The sequence below is a fragment of the Neolamprologus brichardi genome, chromosome 7, assembly GCF_056152115.1.
Source record: "Neolamprologus brichardi isolate AB-2024 chromosome 7, ASM5615211v1, whole genome shotgun sequence".
NCBI lineage: Eukaryota > Metazoa > Chordata > Actinopteri > Cichliformes > Cichlidae > Neolamprologus > Neolamprologus brichardi.
This window is the reverse complement of record NC_142110.1, coordinates 64741786-64763132: the sequence shown is the minus strand read 5'-3', so window position 1 is coordinate 64763132 and position 21347 is coordinate 64741786. Positions and strand designations below refer to the sequence as shown.

Below are 21347 nucleotides of genomic sequence, written 5' to 3'. Positions count from 1 at the left end.
CCATCTCTAGGGTTTAAAGAAAATGGTCCAAAAAGAGAAAATGTCCCAGTTTCTCTGGAAGAGAATGCCTCAAAGTCAAAGCAGAATAGCCAGTGTGGTAGAAGGTTCAGTTTAATGACTCCACTTAACAGAGGTGAGGCCTAGCAAGCATGGATCAGCTCATGCCACCTCTGTCAGGATACCTGTCAGTCAGCATGGCTATGCCCCTAAATCCAGTATCCAGCTGGATTCATTAGTCTGTTGGGGTTGACTCTTTTTTTTGGAGCATGCCTCTAGTGGGAAGTTAGAAGAACTACAGTTTGTGCTCCCCCTGCTGCATTTTTTCCTTTTGCAATAATTTTATGAGTATTACATCTACTTTGACCTCCAGGTTTCGTGAAGCTCTGGTGGAATTCGGAAAGGATCATCGCAGGGATCTGAGCAACAGCAAAAATAAGTTCTACCTCCACTATCTGCTGGCCTCCATCAGCAACTGCATCATCCTCAAGTAAGTTTGTAGTGGAACATCAGTGCAGGTGTGGAAGTAAGTAGTCACCACCAGAGATGGGCAGTAACGCGTTACAAGTAACACGTTACTGTAATCCGATTACTTTTTTCAAGTAATGAGTAAAGTAAGGGATTACTATTGCAAAAATGGTAATTAGATTACCGTTACTTTCCCGTAGGAACGCTGCGTTACTGCGTTACTAAAACCGTGATTTTTTGCGAGAATGTCTCATGACAGTGACGTCAGCGAGTGCGACGTTCGTGACAACAGCTGTGTGCAGATCAACAATGGATCATATATCGAGTGCAGAGAGAGTATGAGCGTGCAGCGTTTAAAGCGTGGAAGTACTGACCTTACTTTGAGTTTGAAAAACATTAGTGTCCGTTGTGCGTGGGAAGAAAACTTCTTTTTACAGCAAAAAACCCCTAAACTTCCGAGCAAGCACCGAGTAGCTACGACGTAATGAGAAACTCACAGAGAAACTCGCGGATTCTTCCACTGACCGCTGCACACCTGCACCAGGGTAAACCTCCGCCTACCCCACTCCTGCTTTACAGGTGAAAATAGAGCAACAGGACCGCTAGTCTTTGACTTTATTTATTTTCTGCTGTGTTTTACTTGCATCTATTTGAAAGACTGAGTGTAAACACACAAAAACTATTTTATTTTATGTGCTGGAATGTGCAGAAAATAGGTTTAAATATTAAACTAATTTCTTCCAGTCAGAGAATGTTGCATATAATTAAATTTTTGCTTGATGCATAAAGTTAAAAGATTAAAACTAATAAAACAAGTTTTAAAAAGAGACTTTTCCATTTGATTACATTTTGTATGATGAATTATGCAGAAAAAGTAGAATTGGGCTGAAAGATCTATCACTTTATCACCTATTCAGGTTGTAAATCGTGTTTTTAAAAAGTAACTAAGTAACTAAGTAATTAATTACTTTTGAAAATAAGTAACCAGTAAAGTAACGGGATTACTTTTTGGGGGAAGTAATCAGAAATTAGTTACTGATTACTTTTTTCAAGTAATTTGACCAACACTGGTCACCACACACAGGAGCTTCTGATTGATAAATGCTCCAGGACGTGCACACTCTCAGTGCTCTCATGTTGAATCGATCCATCATTTGATGGTTTGGGGTCACTTATTAATCCCACTGGGAAGTTCTGAAGCAAAGACATCCCAGTGCCACTACATGCAGTCCCATTTGAGGGTTCCTAGACTTTGGACATAATCCCGATGCACAGGTTGAGTCCTGATCTTTATTATGAGTTTAGCTATAAGTCACACAACAGTTAGCCATTAATAATTAACTGTCTTAATGTAATTTTCTGCACTCTGGTTTGGCTCTAAAGCCATGACAAAAGAGGAAGATACAGGGTGAAGGCCACTAAATACTAATTTATCTTGGTATCAAATTAAAAAAAGACAAAGAAAAACCCAACTGTGAGGTGAGAATCATCAGTAATGATGACCTGTGTGTATCTGGACATGTTGAGTGGCACAAAGCACAAAAGAAAAGCCGCTGAAGGTCTGAGGAAGGGTGGAGTTTAATTGAGGAAACACTCCAGTTGAGCTGATGTTCTGCTCCACCCATCGGCATGGAAACGTTATAAGCAAGCAAGCAGACCATCACAATACGAGGGTGTATGTCATGTGAGACAGTGAATAGCTGCGCCTGTGAAACGGTATTTGCTCTAAATGCGATTAGTTTCAGGAGCCTCGAAGCGCCGCGTTTCAGTTTTCCAGAGATGAAGATCATGGCTCGGAATCTGAGTGTCCCAAAAACAGCTTGTTTAGTGCCGTATAAGACAAAGAAAGCACATGTTTGTTCATATCGTAGTGACCTGCCAGATCGGTGCAGTGAACAGTTAGATCGATTTGAGGAGCAAAGATGTGTGTGGTCTCAGAGAGGATTAATTGTTGTTCACTGTCGGTGCAGGAAGTCCACGGAGAGCCTGCAGCAGCAGCAGTCGTCCCAGTCGGCAGGCCAGTTCACTCGCACTCCTCCTAACCCTCTGGCAGCTCTGGACCGGGCGGTGCGGCGGGCGTGCCGGCTTGTCATGGATCAGCTCTTGCTGGATTTGAAGCCTTTCCTCCCAGGCCTGCTCACCCGACCCTGGCTGGCTCAGGGAGACCCGACCCCCAAACTTTGCCGCGTCCTGGAGCGTCACCTGGAGCTGTACTTGCGCGTTCGGCCTCCCTGCCGGCAGGTATCAGATTCAGAGAGCGGTTTAAAAATGTACTGTGTGTGTCGAGGGTAAAGGTGGTTTAGAGGTACAGAACCTAATAACCGAAGAAAGTGTAAATAACCTCCGAAGAGAGGAATAAGTCTCATAGTGCATATTTGTTTTATACATTCTGTGTGTGCAGCGTCTGCAGGAAGAGGCCCAGTGGCTGATGGTGGTGGAGTACGTCAGGGCTCTGATGCAGAAGAGGCTGGTGTGTCGTAGTGGCGAGGAGAGGAGGCAGCTCGCTCAGCAGATGCTTCAGGACGACCAGCTGTTCAGAGAAATCTTCCACAGCCTGGTGGGTATAAAGTACTATTACACAATATTATTACACATGATGCAGAAAAATGTACCAGGGTATGTAACACTGAACAATATCAGTATGTTAAGGTCGAGACTTTATAGAAATATGAGTACTACATTAGCTGCAGTTTGAAAATGTATTTTATTTAGGCCCGTGCTGGTCAATATTCAATTAATTTAACAGATTAACAAAATACACATGACATTATAAAATGAACAAGGACATAAAAATGAAATGAAATGGAACAAAATCAAGTGATATTTTGAAATAAAAATGAAATAATTAAAATAAGATTAACATAAAAAAAGAGACCAAATCAAAGGATGTAAAAGTAGAAAAGCATTCATGTGAATCATGAAATTACAAATGCATAATTAGATAAACATTGACGTACAATTTAATTAATTTTTAAACATTTAAACAATATATGATGATTTTTTTTTTTAAATTGAATAATCTAAAGTATAATAAAACTAAAATATGACATAACATAAAGAAATTGAGGAAAAATGGAAAAATGTAGAAATAAAAATATATAAATGTCAGGGCTCTGTGTGCGTGCAGGCGGAGAGGAGGATCCAAACGCAGGACTCGAACACTGAATTGTAACTCAAAAAAAACCTCAGCTTTATTTGCTGGCAGAAAACAAAAGATGAAACTGAGCAATGGTACTGAACATGAAAAACTGCCACGAAAACACACAGGCATGATCTGATGGTACGACGCGACACCGAGCACAGGAAAACACAGGGCTTAAATACACAGGGTAGTAATGAGGGAATGGGCAACAGAAGGGAGACACAGCTGGGAGAGATCAGGGCTAACGAGACGGGGGGAGCCAAGCTGCACACGCTAACATAAGACAAATGTCGTGTCCAAATTCATGGGCTGCTTCCTCCTGAGGCCGCATTTGTAGACCGATTACGTCACAGCGACGCGCCGAAGGCTGTCCAAATTCGTAGACTCCTCCGAATGCAGCCGACAAATGCGTCCCCCTTTTCCCCGAATTTGAAGGATGGGTCGGGTGTGTCCTTCGTGGCCTACCATATCCCAGAATTCATAGCGCGGCCCAGCCAAACTCCAGTTTCCAACAATGGCGGCCGCTACTAAGTTTTAAAATTACTCATACTAATCTTTCTGGGTCACAAAATAAACTTTTAACATATTTTCAGGCGAGAAAGTAGCTGTGTAAACATCAAATATCTGCTCGGTTTATCAAGATATTGCATATTTGCAAAAGTGCTTCGACGTTTTCGGAGCATCTGCTACCCACCAGCTCGATAGCAAGCCGGGAGCTCGAGGGTCACTTAAGCTGCCGAGAACAGCACAACTCCCGGCACATCATTTTCAGATCACCGCGGACTTTCGCTGCTCGGGTTAAACGTAATATATAAGTCACTTAGACAACCTAAAAATGTTATTGTTGGGCTTTTTTCAGTGTTTTGTTTGTTCGTGAGTAAATCGGTTTGGCTGAGATTAAAGTTATTAGATTAGATAAAATAAAACTTTATTAATCCCCCGGGTGGGTTCCTCCTTGGTTTTTACACAGCTGACTAAACGTCAAACAGAAAACTGATTAAACAGAAGTATGAGACGGTCGAGAATTTACGCCAGTGTCCTGTTATATTTTAGATAGCAAGGAGCAGACGGCCGAGTTTATTAAACTCCACCGAGACAGCGGTGACGCTAATCAGAAGGCTAGACCGTCCAATTTCACAGCCGTTTACTTCCGGCCTACCCGACCTTCTGAGGACCCGACCCACGTAGACCGCGAAGGCCGGGTCCTCAGGAGGATGCAGCCCATGAATTTGGACATGACCAAAGACTTTCACAATAAAACAGGAAACATGAATTACTAAACAAGAACGCAGACTCGATACTGAGAGACAAAATAACATGGAACTCAAACAATACATGAAACCACAAATCCTTAAGCACGGATAAACAGAAACAAGAAACGAATAATAATCATCATTATTACTACAAGAGAATAAGAAAACAATCCATGAAGCAGAATTAAACCAAAATATAATAAACTCAAAATACTGGGACCATACTGGGTCCCAGAACCGTGACAATAAATGAAACGAACAAAGTTTAAAAAAAAAGATGAAACGTGGGATTATAGCTTAATGAAATAAACACATTTTAAAGCTATATTGTGAAATAGAAACGTAATATGAATTACTGCATGACAAAATGAAATACTTCTAATGATCTACTTTTATTGTTAACTACAAATTAATGAATAAATTCATTGGTAGAACAATTATTTTTAAAGAAGTGGTCAAATAAGTTTCTTTGATAATAACACGCTGAGTAGAAACAATCATACATAAGTATTTTATTTATTTATTTATTTAACATTGAGCACTTTGGGGTATTCGTATACACATAGTTTGCCGTTGTACTGCATGAGAATCGTGTTTTCATCTGCTGCGATGTCTTAACTGAATAATTTCCACAGAATATTCATACCTGTCTGTGCTCGATCACTCAAAGCCACACGTGCATCGATCTGTCTCAGCAGGAAGGTGAAGGGTCAGCACCTGAAGTGAACCCTTTGGCCTTACTCCCTGTCCTGGCCGAATTCATCCGCCTCAAAGACCCCAACATGCTCACACTGGAGGTGTCTGGACTTGCAGCCAAATATCCTGACATCAGGTAATCAGCACCTCCTCCGCCCTAACTGCTGCTCATTCTGTAAGCTTGATGTGTGAAACAAATACTGCCAGTGTCGTTCAGAAGAAAGTTGTACTGTAGACGTCATACGTCAGCTTTCGGAAACAAGCTTTAATAAAGCTGCCACAGCCCTGATTGTCTTTGGTTGTTCAGTGAGTGAAGAAACAACAAACAACAGAACAAATTCTTCCAAAGTGAGCAGACAAAACGGGACGTTTCAAGAAGTCTTTGGGTTGTTTCTGAGGTTTAATTCATCTCATAATCAGTCAGAGCGTTTCAAAGGAGAAAAGCCTTTTTTATGATGGCACGCACCACAGGAGTAGGAAAATAACTTACCTGAACAAAGCTGCAAAAACGAAAAACCCAAACTGAACATAGACATAACACAAACTCACTGCCCGCTGACCAATCAGGTCTCTAGAAATTAGCATCACCGTTGATGGAAGATCTCTCAGACCTCTGTGAGATGACAGCAGGAGGGTTTAAAGTTCTTTAAGCACATCTAAAGTCTTTAATCTTTTTTTATTGTTTCTTACCCTGCTTACAACAGTATTATTTACACCCGAGTATATGATCCCAAAACAGGCAACCGCTTTGCACACAGGTTTGCACACGGACAAAGCCTGACATTTAGTTTTTATACTTAGTCTATACCAAGGTTATTATCGTTAACAAAAACTAACGAAATAACGAAAACTAGAAGTGAAAAAACATTTTCGTTAACGGAAATAAAAATAAAAACAAAAAAAGGAAAACTAACTAAAACTATAATGAGTGTTCACAAAACTAACTAAAATTAACTGAATTTATAGTAAAAATGTGTTTAGTTTTCATTGATGTGTGCGTGTCATACAAGAGTCAAGGGTGAAAATGAAGTTTAGTTTCCAGATTTTTGGATTTTGGTCTCATTATGCCAGCAGGTGGCAGCACGTTAGTCGAGTTTCTGTGTCGCTGCTCCGTCCATGCGCAGAATCATGTCAGGAAAAGTTGGGAGAAAGCGCCAGAGTCCAATTTGGGATTACTTTGAATATGACTGTGTTTTGGATAAAGCAAGTGTCTTGTAGTGGAAACAGACAAATTATGAGGGACATTTCTAAAGGGAAAAAAATCCCACAAACCTTAAAGTGCACTTGAAAAGCTCACACAAGAAGGCTAACCTAGCTTACCTTGAGAAGGTAAGGGAGCACACTCAACCCTCATCCCCAGAAAACAGAAGCTAACCCCAGGCAAGGCAGCGTGATGCATCCCGAGACAACAGGACGGGGATATCTACACAACTGTGTGAGTCAATTACCTTCAAAAAGTTTATCAATTCACTTGAACCAAAATTACGAACACCCGGTGCTGCAAGAGTTAATAGTCTCATGTTAGCCCTGCGACAGACAGGCGACCTGTCCAGGGTGCAGTATGGTAGCTGGAATAGCAACATACCCAAGGATGAGCAGAATGACTGATATGATGAAACTGGGATTTTGTTACACTTAATTATTGCAAACACAACTAAAACTATAACTGAAACTAATCAAAACTAAACTGAAACTAAGGATTTTCAAAAAAAATAAAAACTAAACTAGCAAACAATTGGTAAAAACTAATTAAAACTGATATAAAATTGAAAATCTGAAGTCAAAACTAAATAAAAATAAAAACTAATGAAAATTGCAAAACTATTAAAACCCTGGTCTATACTCACTTTCAGGCTGTGAGACATGAGGCATGATATTAAACAAGGCATAAAGTGTGACATTTATGGAAAAAAGAGTATAATAAGGTGATGTGAACTAAATAAAAATTAGATTTTAGAAAAAATGAAATGGTCTGAATTAAAGTAACGCCGTCAGGTGAAAAGGTGAGAAAAATCAATACGAAATAAATAAACTCATATATAAAACAGAATGATCAAAAGTGTAAACATTGTAGAAGGAAAAGCTAAAATCAAGTGACATTATGAAAGAAAAATCACCAAAGCGATGCTATACGATTTAAAATGATCTTAAAGACACATTGTGAAATTAAATGAGTCTTCCTGGGGTGGCTGTAGCTCAGGAAGTAGAGCAGGTCATCTGCGGGTCGATCCCTGCCCAAGCCAAAGATCCTTGAGCAGGATACTTACCCCAAGCATCCATCAGAGCATGAATGTTACATAGAAAGCACTTACATAGACGTAAGAGCTTGTGTGAATGAGGTGAGTTATGTAAGGTGCTTTGAGTGCTGGATAAGAACCGGTCCATTTCCTTTGGTGAATAATGTAGTAAAAGATTTTGTGTTCGTTCTCTCAGTGAGGAGCACGTGTCCGTGCTGCTGGAAATCCGAGGCGACGTCTCCCGGGACATCAAAGGGGCTGTACTGGATTTGCTGGAGCAGAGCGCTCCCCCTCTTCCCGTCGGATACCGACCCATCTTCACTGACATCCTGGTGCCTCCCTCCACCATGGCCTTCTGCCTGCCAACTGCCAAGTGTGCATAGCTGCAGGGGTTTCGTGTAAAAAGCAGGGAGCTCCTAAATAAACACTTAGAAACAGTGCTGAGCAGAGTCTCCAGCTCTCCTTATTTATTCAAGATCTCGGTGATGCACATGAATTTATTTCTCCTCCAGCTTACCAGGGGTTTGAGGTGGCGACTTGCTGGTCCAGGTCTGATGTTGTTTTGTTTGCCTTAAGTCTTCTATACTTCCAGAAGTCGCTGTCAGAGTTTTCTTCAGTTTATACGACAGATTTAACAGGATGTGGATGATTTTTAAAGTCCAGTAACAGGACTATTGTGCACTTCATACACTCTCTGTAGCCCCATTTGGATGGAATTTATTTCTCTTTGGCAGGCTGGGTGATTTTATTATCAGTCCACACCATATGTGACTTATTTTTCTCTGGGGATTATATTGTGATCAAAGTGAAAAAGTATTCATGCGCTCTCGTGATGTCAGCTTCAGGTAAGTAACCTGTTCTCTTTCTCAAACTGTCACATTAACAGCGGCCAGACGTCCTGTAGTTCTGTTATTTCTAAGCAAATGACAGAAGATAAATAAATGTGTTTTATTTAGTCACATTTATTTGTTTTTTAAATCTTTTTCCTACCTGAATATTCGTGTCCATTACAATGAGAGCGAATTACTAAAGGTAAAGAAATGCAAACAGAGAAACTGAGCGACTGGGTAAAGCAGGAAGAAATCCTGAGATTAAAGTCATACAATTCTGAGAAACACACATGTATGATTTGTGGAGAAAAAACAATATCAAGACAAGAAAGAAAAGGAAAACAGAATTTTTATGATGGGAAAAACATCTAATTTAACAATTTCCAAGTAAAATGTGCGCTAAGAGGAAATGTTAGAACACAAACAACAGCTTTCCAGTCATTAAGAGAAACAACAAACTACATTTCAAAAGGAGTTTCGATAATGAGGTTTTCCTTTAACCTTCAATAGTCTCGATACGCTGTCATATTTTCACTTTAAAAAGCTGTTGATGTTATTCGTGTCCAAATGGGACTTTTGGTTCAGGTTTAAAGTGACAAACAGCACAAACAGGCTCGCACGCTGCCTTCATTCTTCTTCATTACCCACCATGTTACTGGTTAAACGTTATTTCTGCTTTCTGTCACTTTAAAGAGCGCTGAGCATTGCTTTGACCTGCATGAGTAAAATCTCACATCAACATAAACGTTTCTATGTGAAACAAACAATCTGCCTGGATAAACTGCACCAAAGTTTTTCGATCGTTTCTTTGTGAGAAAACATTTTTAAGACTCAAAATGCTGCATATTAGATTTCTTTATGTAAACTAAAAACTTCCTACTGAAAAAAAGGACACTTTTAAACTTTTTTGTGGAGATTTTCATCTGATTTGAGGGGAGACAGAGGTTATGGGACAGATTTATGATATTGGTGGGCTTCAAAAATAAAAATGCTTTGAGTTGAGTTTGAATTAAATTGGCTGTGCAGCATGCGTATACACATTAATGCAGCGTGGGTGTTTGGCAGGGTTTGCTTCCCGCTGAGTCAAAGTTACTATGGTAAAATAGATAAAAAAGTATAGTAGAAATTCAGATAAAGCATAACTCTTATGTAATGTATGTTGAAAATCAAAGCTTTCAAAATGAAAGAAAAAGACATGAAATAAAGAAATCATCATATAGAAAGTGACATTATGAAAGAAAAGTGACAAAAATAAAATAAAAGATGAGAATGAAATTAAACTGAAAATAAGAAATATTAAATACGTGGTTGGATTATTAATTAAAATGAGACACTGATGAATCATTAAATATATAAGTGGCATAAAATATAAAAATATGACATGAAACAATGGCATTATGCATTGAAATGTTAAAATTAAGGTGACATAAAAATGGATGATAATTTAGGAAAGTGCATACATTAAAAAAAAGAACAAATGAAAGTGTGTATAAGTTATAGTTTATTATTTATTTTATTATTACTTTGAGATTTCCCAGCTGTGAACATCCCACCAGAGCAGCTGCTCTGTAATCACTCTGAAACTGTGTTTTCATTTCAAGCTTGCTGTTTGTACCAAATGTTGTTTATCTCGTTTTTTAGAAAGTATTTATTGTATTTATGTAACAAAGTCAACTGTTGTCTTTTGTTTGGTGTTTTGTTATTGGTTTTACATTTCTGGTTCAAAGCCTCTAAAGTGCATAAAGTCTGTTCCATAAGTGTTTTAATAAAGTCTTTATCAAGTAAACTTTGTATTTCTATTATTAAAAGCATAAGGCACTGAAATCACTATCAATCAGCAGATGCAGTATTATTTATTTATTATGTTCTTTACTTGGCATAAAGTATTTATTTATATCTTGAACTACTGCACTGTAAATGTGTTTGACTTTTATCTATTTTGCTAGAGTGTCCTTTATCTTTATTGCCTCTTAATTCTTCTTTACAGGGTGTGAGAGAAACAGCATTTCATTTTTTCCTGGATGTCCTGTACACGCAGCAAACTGACAGTAAAAATCTTTGAATCTCGTGAGAATGATGAAACGTTATTTTGATAATGAAAGCAAGATTTAGGAGTGAATTTTAATTTTATTCATTCAGGTTTTTTTATTTGCAAAGGCTGTTTCTAGTAACTAATATAGTCACTTTTGAAATCATTTATATTTTTATTTTATGAATTATTATACTGTTTCTTCTTAAAAAAAATGTAGCTGTTTAAATTCCTGCTGTCTACTATTTACAGTCTGTTTGGAGCACCCACACTTTCGTTGTACACGTACAATGACAATAAAGGGCTATTCTTTTCTATTCTTTTCTATTCTTTTCTATTCTATTTTTTTCTTGTCATGTTTTTCTAATATTTAATTTTTATTTTCGTAATTTAGCTTTTCACAAGGCCGATTATCTTTTATAAATGTATTTAATAACCATCGCCTAAATTACAACTTCAATAACGACACAAATACCAAAAAAGAAAATATCAACGACGCAAAGCGTCACGTGACTCCGCCTACGTGACGTCACGTGGCAAGATGGCGGCTTCCTTTGGAGAAACGCTGCTGCTGTGATCGTGTTTACTTACCTACTTGTAGAGAATATTCAGGTGAAACCAGCCGTCATTCAACCGCAGAGGGGTCCGAGTGTCGTGGCGGAGATGAAGACCTTCTGCGGGAGAGCCAACCCGACCACCGGGGCTTTAGACTGGGTGGAGGAGAGCGAGGAGTACGACTACCACCAGGAGATAGCCAGGTATGCTCAGGGCGTCCAGCGACCACATCCACAGATGTGGTTTACAGATGTCTTGCGTACCCTGAAAACAAAGATCCTTAGAAACACTGAAGATATTCGCCCCTGTGATCCTGTATGGAAGTTCAGTGATGCCGGCAAAGGAAATTGTAACGTTTGTCATGAAAATTCTCAACAAACGTGTAAAAATGCACAATAAAGATAAGAATATGAGATATAAAAGCACAAATAATGATATGGAAACAAACTACAGCTACAGTCTCACTCTACACTGCTGCTGATCAATAAAAGGTTTTGAAAAATCAACGTTATTAACTGAAGTGAAAAATATCACGGAAAAAATGGCCTAAAAATGAGAATTGTAAAATAAAATTTTAAAAAATTATATGTTTGTCTTTCTAAATCCAAATGTAAACAGAACATGAATATATTTTTTAAATTGTACATTCATTTTTTTATTTATCTTTTTCTTAACTTTCCTCCGTTTTAATTAAGCTCCTTTGACTTGACACATGTTCTTTGTTGGTTATGTTTTCAAAAATGTTGATTTTATACGTTTAAACTGCATTAGTGACCAATTTTTATCTTTTTCTTCTTTAATCAGTTTTTTAAAATTGACAATGATCCTTCATCGGTTTATCTTTCAGGTCCTGCTATGCAGACATGCTGCACGATCACGACAGGGTAAGACCTGGAGAAAAAGTCCCTCAGAACTCTCAGAAGTGCTTTTATTATTACTAATAATAAACCCAAATAGATGGATAACACATATAACAAGTGTCGTGTTTGACAGCAGAAACAAAACAACACCGCTAACATGTCTTCCACTATAGAATAAGAAATACTATGAGGGCATCCGGGCTGCTGTAGCCAGAGTGAAGGCTCGCGGCGAGAGGGTCATCGTGCTGGACATCGGCACCGGAACTGGCCTCCTGTCGATGATGGCCATCACGGCCGGGGCTGACTTCTGTTACGCCGTGGAGGTGAACATCACTGATCGCTCTCTTTCGGCATGGATTCATTTCCCCCTTGTTGTGTTTTAATATCAGTTAATAACTTTGTGATGCTTTCCTGCAGGTTTTTAAGCCGATGGCCGAGGCGGCGCAGTGCATCGTGGAGAAGAACGGCTTCTCCGACAAAATCAAGATTATTAACAAACACTCCACAGACGTCACTGTGGGACCAGGTCAGACACGGCAGTACTGCATCAGGCTGTGTTAATGAATCTCACCCTAAATCAATTAAATCTTCTGTCCGTATATTAACTTACTAACATCACTCTTTTCTCCCAAACTGTAACGATTCACTCCAAGCACAAAACCAAACAAGCAGAGGACATTTAAACAAACAGCATTCATTACTTACACAGCAGTACATCTGTTTTCATAACCAGAACCCTGTTTTCCAGATGGAGACATGCAGGTGAAGGCCAACGTCCTGATCACAGAGCTGTTCGATACTGAGCTGATCGGTGAAGGAGCTCTGCCCAGCTACGAGCACGCCCACCAAAACCTGATGCAGGTGTGTGCTGTCACACTTTTCCTGCATTCGTCAGCAGCCTCCTCACAGCTGAAGGTTTGGATGTTTCCAGTAGTTTTACTTTCCTTTTGCTGCCCTGCAGGAGCGCTGCGAGGCCGTCCCTCACCGGGCCACCGTCTACGCCCGGCTGGTAGAGTCGGAGCTTCTGTGGAGCTGGGCTCAGCTGCAGCCAGTTGAGGTGGAGGGGGCCAGGCTGGTCCCTCCGCCCGCAGTGGGCCGGTGTGCCGGAGCTCACGCGGTGTGTGACATCCAGCTGAGCCAGGTGTCTCCTGCCAGCTTCACCCCGCTGGGTCCCGTCTGCACCATGTTCACGTAAGAAAGGAGACACTTGCTCGTATGCATCTGCAGTTATTCACATCCCTCTCTGACTGTCATCCTTCCCTTTCAGCGTGGATTTTAGCAAACCTGTAAGCAGCGCCTTCCAGGCCCACTCCTCCCAGTTTGTGGCTCAGTCAAGCGGCCGGGCTCAGGCGGTTTTGTCCTGGTGGGACCTGGACATGGACCCCAGTGGGTCCATAGTGTGCACCATGGCGCCCAGCTGGACTTACCAAGAGCCAAAGATGGCCCCGGTGAGTCACTCACCTCTGCTTGTGTTTAAGCAGCCAGTAGCATCAGACTACAGCAAGCTCTTTAACAGCTCAGGCAGCAGTGCCACAAATATTCTTAAATATCAGAGGGAACAACACTTCAGTGCACTCACATTATATTCAGTGAACATGTCTCTATCTGTATGCCAGCAAAAATCTGTGATATGATTCTTTGTGGTGTGTGCAGCATGGAGAAACAGTAGGAAATGTGCCTGGCAGTCTTCATCTTTGCATGGATTTTGTACATAATAATGAAACTGCAGTAAAATCCACAACTGACAGGATAAAGAAGCCAGAACTGATATTTTTTAAAGCTAAAATATATGAAGGTGTTTTCTAGGGATGCAACGATACCAATTTTTTCAAATCGATATGATACGGATACTTGGATCTGAGTACTTGCCGATACAGAGTACAAAAACCGATACTTCTACCACACACACACACACAAATACAATTAATTGGAAGACAGGTTTTATTTTATTCTCTGCCGATAAAAAATAAAATCTTATCAAAAATGACCACAAAAAAATTTCAAGTGAAAAATAAGCACTTCTGTTAAATTATTGCAGAGTCTCCACATTGTAATTTAACAAAATATCACTGAACTATTGGCACTGTCTCGAGCTTTCAGAATAATAAATAAACACTTCTGTTTGGAATAAAATAAATACAAATTAGGTTTGAGAATAAAAGAAACTTTTAAATTATTGCAGAGTGTCCATATTATAAACCACGAACAAACTCCTCATCTGCCCGTGGATCATCAGTCGACTGTGCCAATAAACCAAGGACTGACATTGCGCACACACTGCTTGTCTTTACCTCTTCAGAAAGTTTTGGCACCATTATCTCCCTGATGTGTGGGCGGTTGGGAATTTCATATCGCAGCTCGAGTATGCCGAGAAGACGGTTCAATCCTATGTTTTCCACGACTGGCATTGGCTGGTCACCCAGAGCGATAAAATGAGTCAGAGCCTCTGTTATTTTAACTGCCCGTGGATTTTCTCTTGACATTTTTCATCGCTTTTCCAAAACCTGAGTTAAAGTTGGCTGTTCCGGTCCACACTGCTGACATTTTGTTTAGCCTAGCTACAGCAGCCTCCAGTTTCTCTTTTTTTATCTGGAGCTGCCAGTCTGACTCGTCTAACCCTGTGCCCGTTTAGCGCGGGATGTCCCCCTAGTGGCCAATCTAAAAAACTACAACAGAAATGACAAGCCACCCTCTGATTAATGAAATAAGTTAGTATCGGTTCATGGTATCGGTTAACTTTTACGAGTATGAGTACGCAGACATTTTACAGTATCGGCCCCGATACCCGATACCAGTATCGGTATCGGTGCATCCCTAGTATTTTCTTAGCTTTGCATAAACAGCTGAGGTTTGACTCACTTTACAGTTTTTTTGGTCAAAAAGTAAATCGATAAATCGTCGGTCACTGTCGTGTCTTTCAGTGGCGCGACCACTGGATGCAGAGCGTGTACTTTCTGCCTGTGGAGAGCCAGGTGACAGAAGGAGAGGAGCTGAGCCTGATGGTCTGCCACGATGACTACAGTCTGTGGTACAGCCTGCAGCCTCGCAGGTACAGCTTGCTCATGTATACGCTTTGAACAATTTATTTAAGAGACTTCTTGAATCTGCCTGCAGCTCAACAAGAAGACATCAGTGCGATTGTTCTCACTGAATGAGTGAAAAACTGCATCCTGTGGATGGTAGAACCACGTTTAACAGCAATAACTTGAATTATCAGACATTACTCACAAACGGGTCTGAATGTCGATCGTTTCAGCCAGCGGGGCTCACAGACTGAGGCTCCTCCCTCTCGGCCATGTTGCACCTGCCAGGCTCACCTGGTTTGGACCCGGCCGCGTTTCGGCGAACTTAACGACAGACGGCGTACGGAGAGCTACGTCAGCGCTCTGCGCAGCGTAAGTGGAGGCATCGAGGCCGCCTGTGTAAATTCATATATTCTCGAATACGACTGCGGTTTAACGAGCTGGGTGAACTTCAGGTGCTGAGAGAGGACGGCGTGTGTCTCAGCGTCAGCGACGGGAGTCTGCTTCCTGTTTTCGCTCACATGCTCGGAGCCAAGAAGGTACGCCGCTTTCACCTCACAGATACTGTGGCTTCGTGACATCATCAGCGTCACGCCTGTTTTCACTTCCCTGCGTTTCCTTTTCTACTCAGGTGTTCGGTTTGGAGAACTCCCAAATGTCTAAACAGGTTATTGATGAGGTAATCATTCAGATCATTCTCGGCGGTGATGCTTTGAAATGTTTCAGGCACTGTATGATTTTTATTCATGTTTCGTTTTGGTAAAAAGATGATAAAATGGTTTCATATAACTTATCCTGCTTCTTACGTCCTGTATATCAACATGAAAGCATCTTTCTCTGCAGGTTTTGGAAGCCAACTCCATGAAAGGACGTGTTGAGCTGCTGGAGATCAGGCCGGAGCAGCTGACCAGTAATGATGTAGGAGGAGAACAGGTACCGTCGTCTTACCGATGCAACCAGGAAGCATCTGAATGCAACACATTTAGACTCCTTTAGAAGGATGTACCACAAAGCAGGATTAAAGGGTTAACAAGTTTAAAGTCTTGAGTAGGGATGGGTATTGTTTAGGTTTTATCCGATACCGGTGCCAAACCGGTACTTTTGAAACGGTGCCGGTGCTTAAACGGTGCTCAAACCGGTGCTTAAAGAATGGAGAACACACAATTTGTCCAAAAACCTCTCATGTTCAGCTGTTTTTTTGTAAAAAGATAACAATGTTAGCCTTTTCTGCAGCTATGGGGCATATATGGTATCACTCTTGGCTGGAAGCAGTGCTTAAACAATGGAAAAAACACAAACTTTGTCCAAAAACCTCTCATGTTTAACTGTTTTCCACTTTTTCTTTGGTCATTTTAGCCTTTTTGGCCAGGGTGAAGGGAGTATCTGCCATCAAACAAGAAGACAGCCGCATGTAACTACAACGGTGTTTGCTAGTTCACCTTAGGTGAGGTCTCGCAGCAAGCTATCAAATACGGCGCATTTCTCGGCTTTTAAAAAAACCGCTATGCGTCGCCAGGTGTTTCATTGGATTTGAGGTGTTGCCTCCTTTGACAGTATCACAGTATCAGCTTAAAGCACTTGTTGCAGCTGCTGAGTTTGCATATTTTGCTGTGAAGTACAGCCAGACTTTGACCGCTTCGCCTTGGGCATTTTTAATCTGTAGCTCTGCTCTAAAAGAACGTACGTACCTGGACCCGCCTACTATCCTCGGAAACGTAAAATGATTGGCTAGAATCTAAAGTGTATCACAGCTCAGGAAAAAAAAGCACCGAAATGTGCGCTGCTTTTCGGTCTGGTTACTACCGTTTATGTCAGAACCGATACCCATCCCTAGTCTTGAGTTTTCTCTTTTGACCTGGCTAAATCACCATGGTAACACATAACCTGGTCCAGTCCAGTCAAACTGGGAGCATCTATTAATCTGTTATCACAGAGAGCAGGAGTCCCACCCACATGAGTGCTAAGGAAACTGAAATGTGTGAGGTGACGTTGGCCTCTCCTGTGCAGATCTCCGTCCTGATGGGTGAACCGTACTTCAGCACCAGCCTCCTGCCGTGGCACTCCCTGTTCTTCTGGTATTGTCGCACCGCCCTGGCAGGTCTTCTGCGACCCGACGCCAGCATCCTGCCCCGCTCTGCCTCCCTTCACATGGTGGCTGTGGAGTTCCAGGTGAGGCTGTTACGATTGTTGTTATCATCTGTTTACAGGGCGATCAAACGTTCCCAGAATGGGACCCATAAATATTAAAACCAAAAAATCTTCTCTTTGTGGAAATCAGCTTACACTTGTTTCTGCGATGATCCTTCAGACTTTAACCAATCAAATAAATATTTAATCTATCAGGTGTCGGCTGCTTATGTGAATTCAGGTCATATTCAGTGGTTAATACTTATTAGTGGCAACAAACAAGTTGCTATTTTGTTTGTTTGTTTTTGTTTTGTTCATACCAGTGAGTGAAGGTGTTAAATACTCTGATCATTTTCTGCATCTCCATCTTTCAGTTCTACATGCTGTGAGATTCCTCTCACGTGGAGGGGAATGACTGTCATTTGAGATTCAGTTATTTTAGACATATATCCAATTATTTAACCAAAAAAAATAAACGCGTTGTTTCTGTCTTTGTCCGTCTGGTAGGATTTGTGGAGGATAAGAGCGCCGTGTGGAACCTGCGAGGGCTTCGATGTCACGCCCATGGATGAAATGGTCCAGGTAAAATGAGATGATTTCACTGGATGTTAAATGAGGTTTTGAATGAGTTATTTCTATTTTAATGGTAACACTAGCTCGCACTGGAACGGTTCGCAGCCGAGTGTGAAGCAGCAGGAATGAGGATCAGCACCTCCAAATCTGAGGCCATGGTTCTCAGCCGGAAAAGGGTGGAGTGCCCACTCCGGGTCGGGGATGAGTTCCTGCCACAAGTGGAGGAGTTCAAGTATCTCGGGGTCTTGTTCGCGAGTGATGGGAGAAGGGAGCCGGAGATCGACAGACGGATTGGGGCTGCAGCTGCAGTAATGCAGACGCTGCACCGGTCCGTCGTGGTGAAGAGGGAGCTGAGTGTAAAAGCGAAGCTCTCAATTTACTGGTCGATCTACGTCCCTACCCTCACCTATGGCCACGAGCTGTGGGTAGTGACCGAAAGAACGAGATCGCGGATACAAGCGGCAGAAATGAGCTTCCTCCGAAGGGTGGCTGGCCTCTCCCTTAGACATAGGGGGAGAAGTTCGGCCATCCGGGAGGGGCTCAGAGTAGAGCCGCTGCTGCTCCACATCGAAAGGAGCCAGCTGAGGTGGTTCGGGCATCTGACAAGGATGCCCGAACAAGGATGCGCCTCCTGGGTGAGGTGTTCCGGGCATGTCCCACCAGGAGGAGGCCCCGGGGCAGACCCAGGACACGCTGGAGAGATTATATCTCTCGGCTGGCCTGGGAACGCCTCGGTGTTCCCCCGGATAAGCTGGAGGAGGTGGCTGGGGAGAGGGAGGTCTGGGCCTCTTTGCTTAGGCTGCTGCCCCCGCGACCCGGCCTCGGATAAAGCGAATGAAGATGGATGGATGGATGGATGGTAACACTGTAACATTTGGATCAGGAAAAAGCATTATCTTAAAAACTCATCAGAGATTAGGTCATCTACAGTCGTTTTTATTGAACTTTACCATCAGGGTGCTCTGTGCTACTTCTATTTTGTGAGTTCTATCAGCTTTTGGGATTGAAGGTGTCAGGAATAAGACAAATACTCAAACAGAGACACCTCTAAATACTAGTTTGACCCTGAAAGAGGACTTTTCATGTGCACAAGCTTGCTGAATCATTTCAAACTGCTGAACTTCAGCCTTCAAGAACTGAACAGAACAATTAGAAAACATAATGAAAGCAAAGCAGTTAGTGACTAATGAGTGATTTGGGAGATTTCAATGCAGAATCAACAGTACGGTAAAACATTGTGTCATCTGCATATAAATGTACATGCCAATTTGTGAAGATGAAATAATGTAATAAAAATATATCACAAAAAGAAGTGGATCTACAATTGAGCCGTGTGAAACACCTTTAATTAATTTTTGGTATAAATCCGAAGCTCGTTGACTCCTGCTGATCACAACTGTAACTCTCTGTGTCCAAATAAATCCTTGTGTCCCCTCAGCGCTCTCTGGATTTCCGCGAGTCCCGTGAGGCAGAGCCACACCCCCTGTGGGAGTATCCTTGTCGGGCTCTCACCCAGTCCACCGCCACCATGACCTTTGACTTCACACAGTGCCTCCCTCAGCAGCCAATCAGCAGCCAGGGCTTGCTGTCTTTCATTAGGTACAGTTACTTTAATCAGTGCCAGAACTAATTTGACACATACATGTCAGTCTAATATGTCAGTTTTCCATCATTGTGGCCGTTGTGTTATTAGTCTTTTCTTTTCTGTAGTTTGTTTTGTCTCTTCTCTTTCTCCTAACTCCCGATTGGTTGAAGCAGCTACTCCCTGAGCCTGGTACTTCCTGTCAAAAGGGAGTTTTTCCTTCCCACCATCCAAATACTTGCTCATGGGGGACGTCTGATTTTCGGGGTTTTCTCTCACCCCGTAGAGCTCCTTTTATTGTTGTGTTTTGATGCTGTTAAAATACTACTGTGAGGTTTGAAGTTCATCTTCTGCTTCATAGAGTTGAGTCAGTAACATATTTTCTATGTTAAACGTGCTTTTCAGGGAAGGTCGTTGCCATGGTGTTGCGTTGTGGATGGAGTACCACCTGACAGATGACATCACTGTCAGCGCAGGTCTCAACGGACCAATCAATGAGCAGGTATCTGCCTCCGATTAGAGCTTAATGTCTTTACTAAATGACTCTTTCTTTAACTTAATTGCTAACACAGTGTTGAAAGAGCCGCCACCACAGGGTGAGAGGAGAGGTTCACCCTGGACAGGCTGCAGGACTAACACAGAGACACAAACAACCATTTACACTCACGTTCATACTTATGGGTAATTTAGAATCACCACTAACTGCATGTCTTTGGGCTGTGGGAGGAACCACAGGGAGAACCTCTTACCCAGGCATTCACCAGCACCAACAGATGTGTAGTTGTTATACAATTTTAGTCTTCTTTTGTAGTTGCAGCAGTTTAGAAGGAAGCCGGGTGTCTGCACCCTCTTAACCCTCATCGGATGCTTGTCAGTACTCCTGGTTGTTTCTAATGTCGACAGATTTTGCCTGCTATTATTTGGTTTTGTTTCAATGAGAAAAACAGTGATTATGAGTGCATTAATACTGTAAATGGAAAAACAATTAAAGCAAAATAAGTTTAAAGATTACTAAAAGTGGTCCTCGGTGGAGCGTTTCTCTGGGAGAGTGAAGTTTGGGGACACAGTGGAGTTGTTGGGTTTTACAGCAGATGTTTCTCCTGCAGGGCGACTGCGAGTGGAGTCGACACAGGAAGCAGGGAGTGTACTTCTTCGGGTCGCCGTGGGAGATCTCAGGTGACGGCAGGGCCTCGGTGTCTTACAGTTTCACATTTGAACCCAGTTTAGGAGACATTAGGATGGACTTCAGTGTCACGTCTCAGTGACGTCCAGCAATCACCGACTGAACAGCTCGCTTTTTACCAAACCTGACATTTAACATGTTCCGTTCTGACTGAATCTCCATAATTAACCATAATTCAGAGTGTGGAACATGAGAAGCTTAGTGAGGATTTTTATTTTCTGAGATGATACCGCTGCGGGATATTTTGTATCAGCTGGACATTAAAAGTCTGTTTGAAGTAGTTTTTTTTTTTCATTCTTATTACAATAAAGGTTTGTACACAAAAACTTCTTAGAAGAGAGGTAGCAGCTGTCAATCAGCAGGTTACAGTCTAGTAAAGCCAAATGTTGTTTTGAGAGACTATTTATTAGGAAATTGTTTTATAAAGTTTTTTTTAAAATTGGTGTCAGAGTTTTTGTGAAAGAAGTCCTATATTCTAAAACGAGTGTTTAAAGCTGCTGTTTGACATGAATGTTTTGCTAACGAGGTGTCAAATTAACCCAAATAAGTTTTGTGACTTCATATTTTGTATTTTTTTGGTCTTCTGTAGGGAAACAATATTTGATAGTTTTCTCTAGAAAATGCTATAAAAAGTTTAATTTCCTAAAGCACACGGGAACGACTTTAAATGTTTTTAAAAATTTGAGAGTCGGCTAAATTATTTTCTTTCAGAGCAAAGGATTACATTTAATCCTACAGTCACATTACCAACAACCATTTCTTAAGTATTAAGCCACATGCAGTGAAATAAAT

At 41.5% G+C, this 21347-nt stretch overlaps 2 protein-coding genes across 4 annotated transcripts in view; both read left to right on the top strand.

The window, feature by feature from the left end:
• Positions 1-10409, top strand: part of exoc3l1 (exocyst complex component 3-like 1) — a 31232-nt gene extending 20823 nt beyond the window's left edge. For 2 of the 3 annotated variants that reach the window (XM_087844136.1, XM_087844138.1), the window contains 5 exons: positions 371-487; positions 2436-2706; positions 2867-3022; positions 5556-5692; positions 7990-10409. In XM_087844136.1, coding sequence (XP_087700262.1) covers positions 371-487; positions 2436-2706; positions 2867-3022; positions 5556-5692; positions 7990-8176 — 868 coding nt within the window. In that variant the 3' untranslated portion in view covers positions 8177-10409. The remainder of the gene's footprint in view (positions 1-370; positions 488-2435; positions 2707-2866; positions 3023-5555; positions 5693-7989) is intronic. The other variant, XM_087844137.1, reaches the window with a different exon arrangement.
• A 776-nt stretch (positions 10410-11185) lies between these two features.
• Positions 11186-20835, top strand: prmt7 (protein arginine methyltransferase 7). The gene is made up of 17 exons (XM_087844133.1): positions 11186-11410; positions 12055-12091; positions 12241-12390; positions 12485-12593; positions 12816-12928; positions 13029-13258; positions 13335-13515; positions 14989-15116; positions 15324-15462; positions 15546-15629; positions 15722-15769; positions 15934-16023; positions 17098-17259; positions 17725-17799; positions 19229-19389; positions 19778-19874; positions 20479-20835. Exons 1-17 carry the CDS (start codon positions 11316-11318, stop codon positions 20635-20637), a joined length of 2058 nt encoding a protein of 685 aa, XP_087700259.1. The 5' UTR covers positions 11186-11315; the 3' UTR covers positions 20638-20835.
• The last annotated feature ends 512 nt before the right edge of the window (positions 20836-21347 follow it).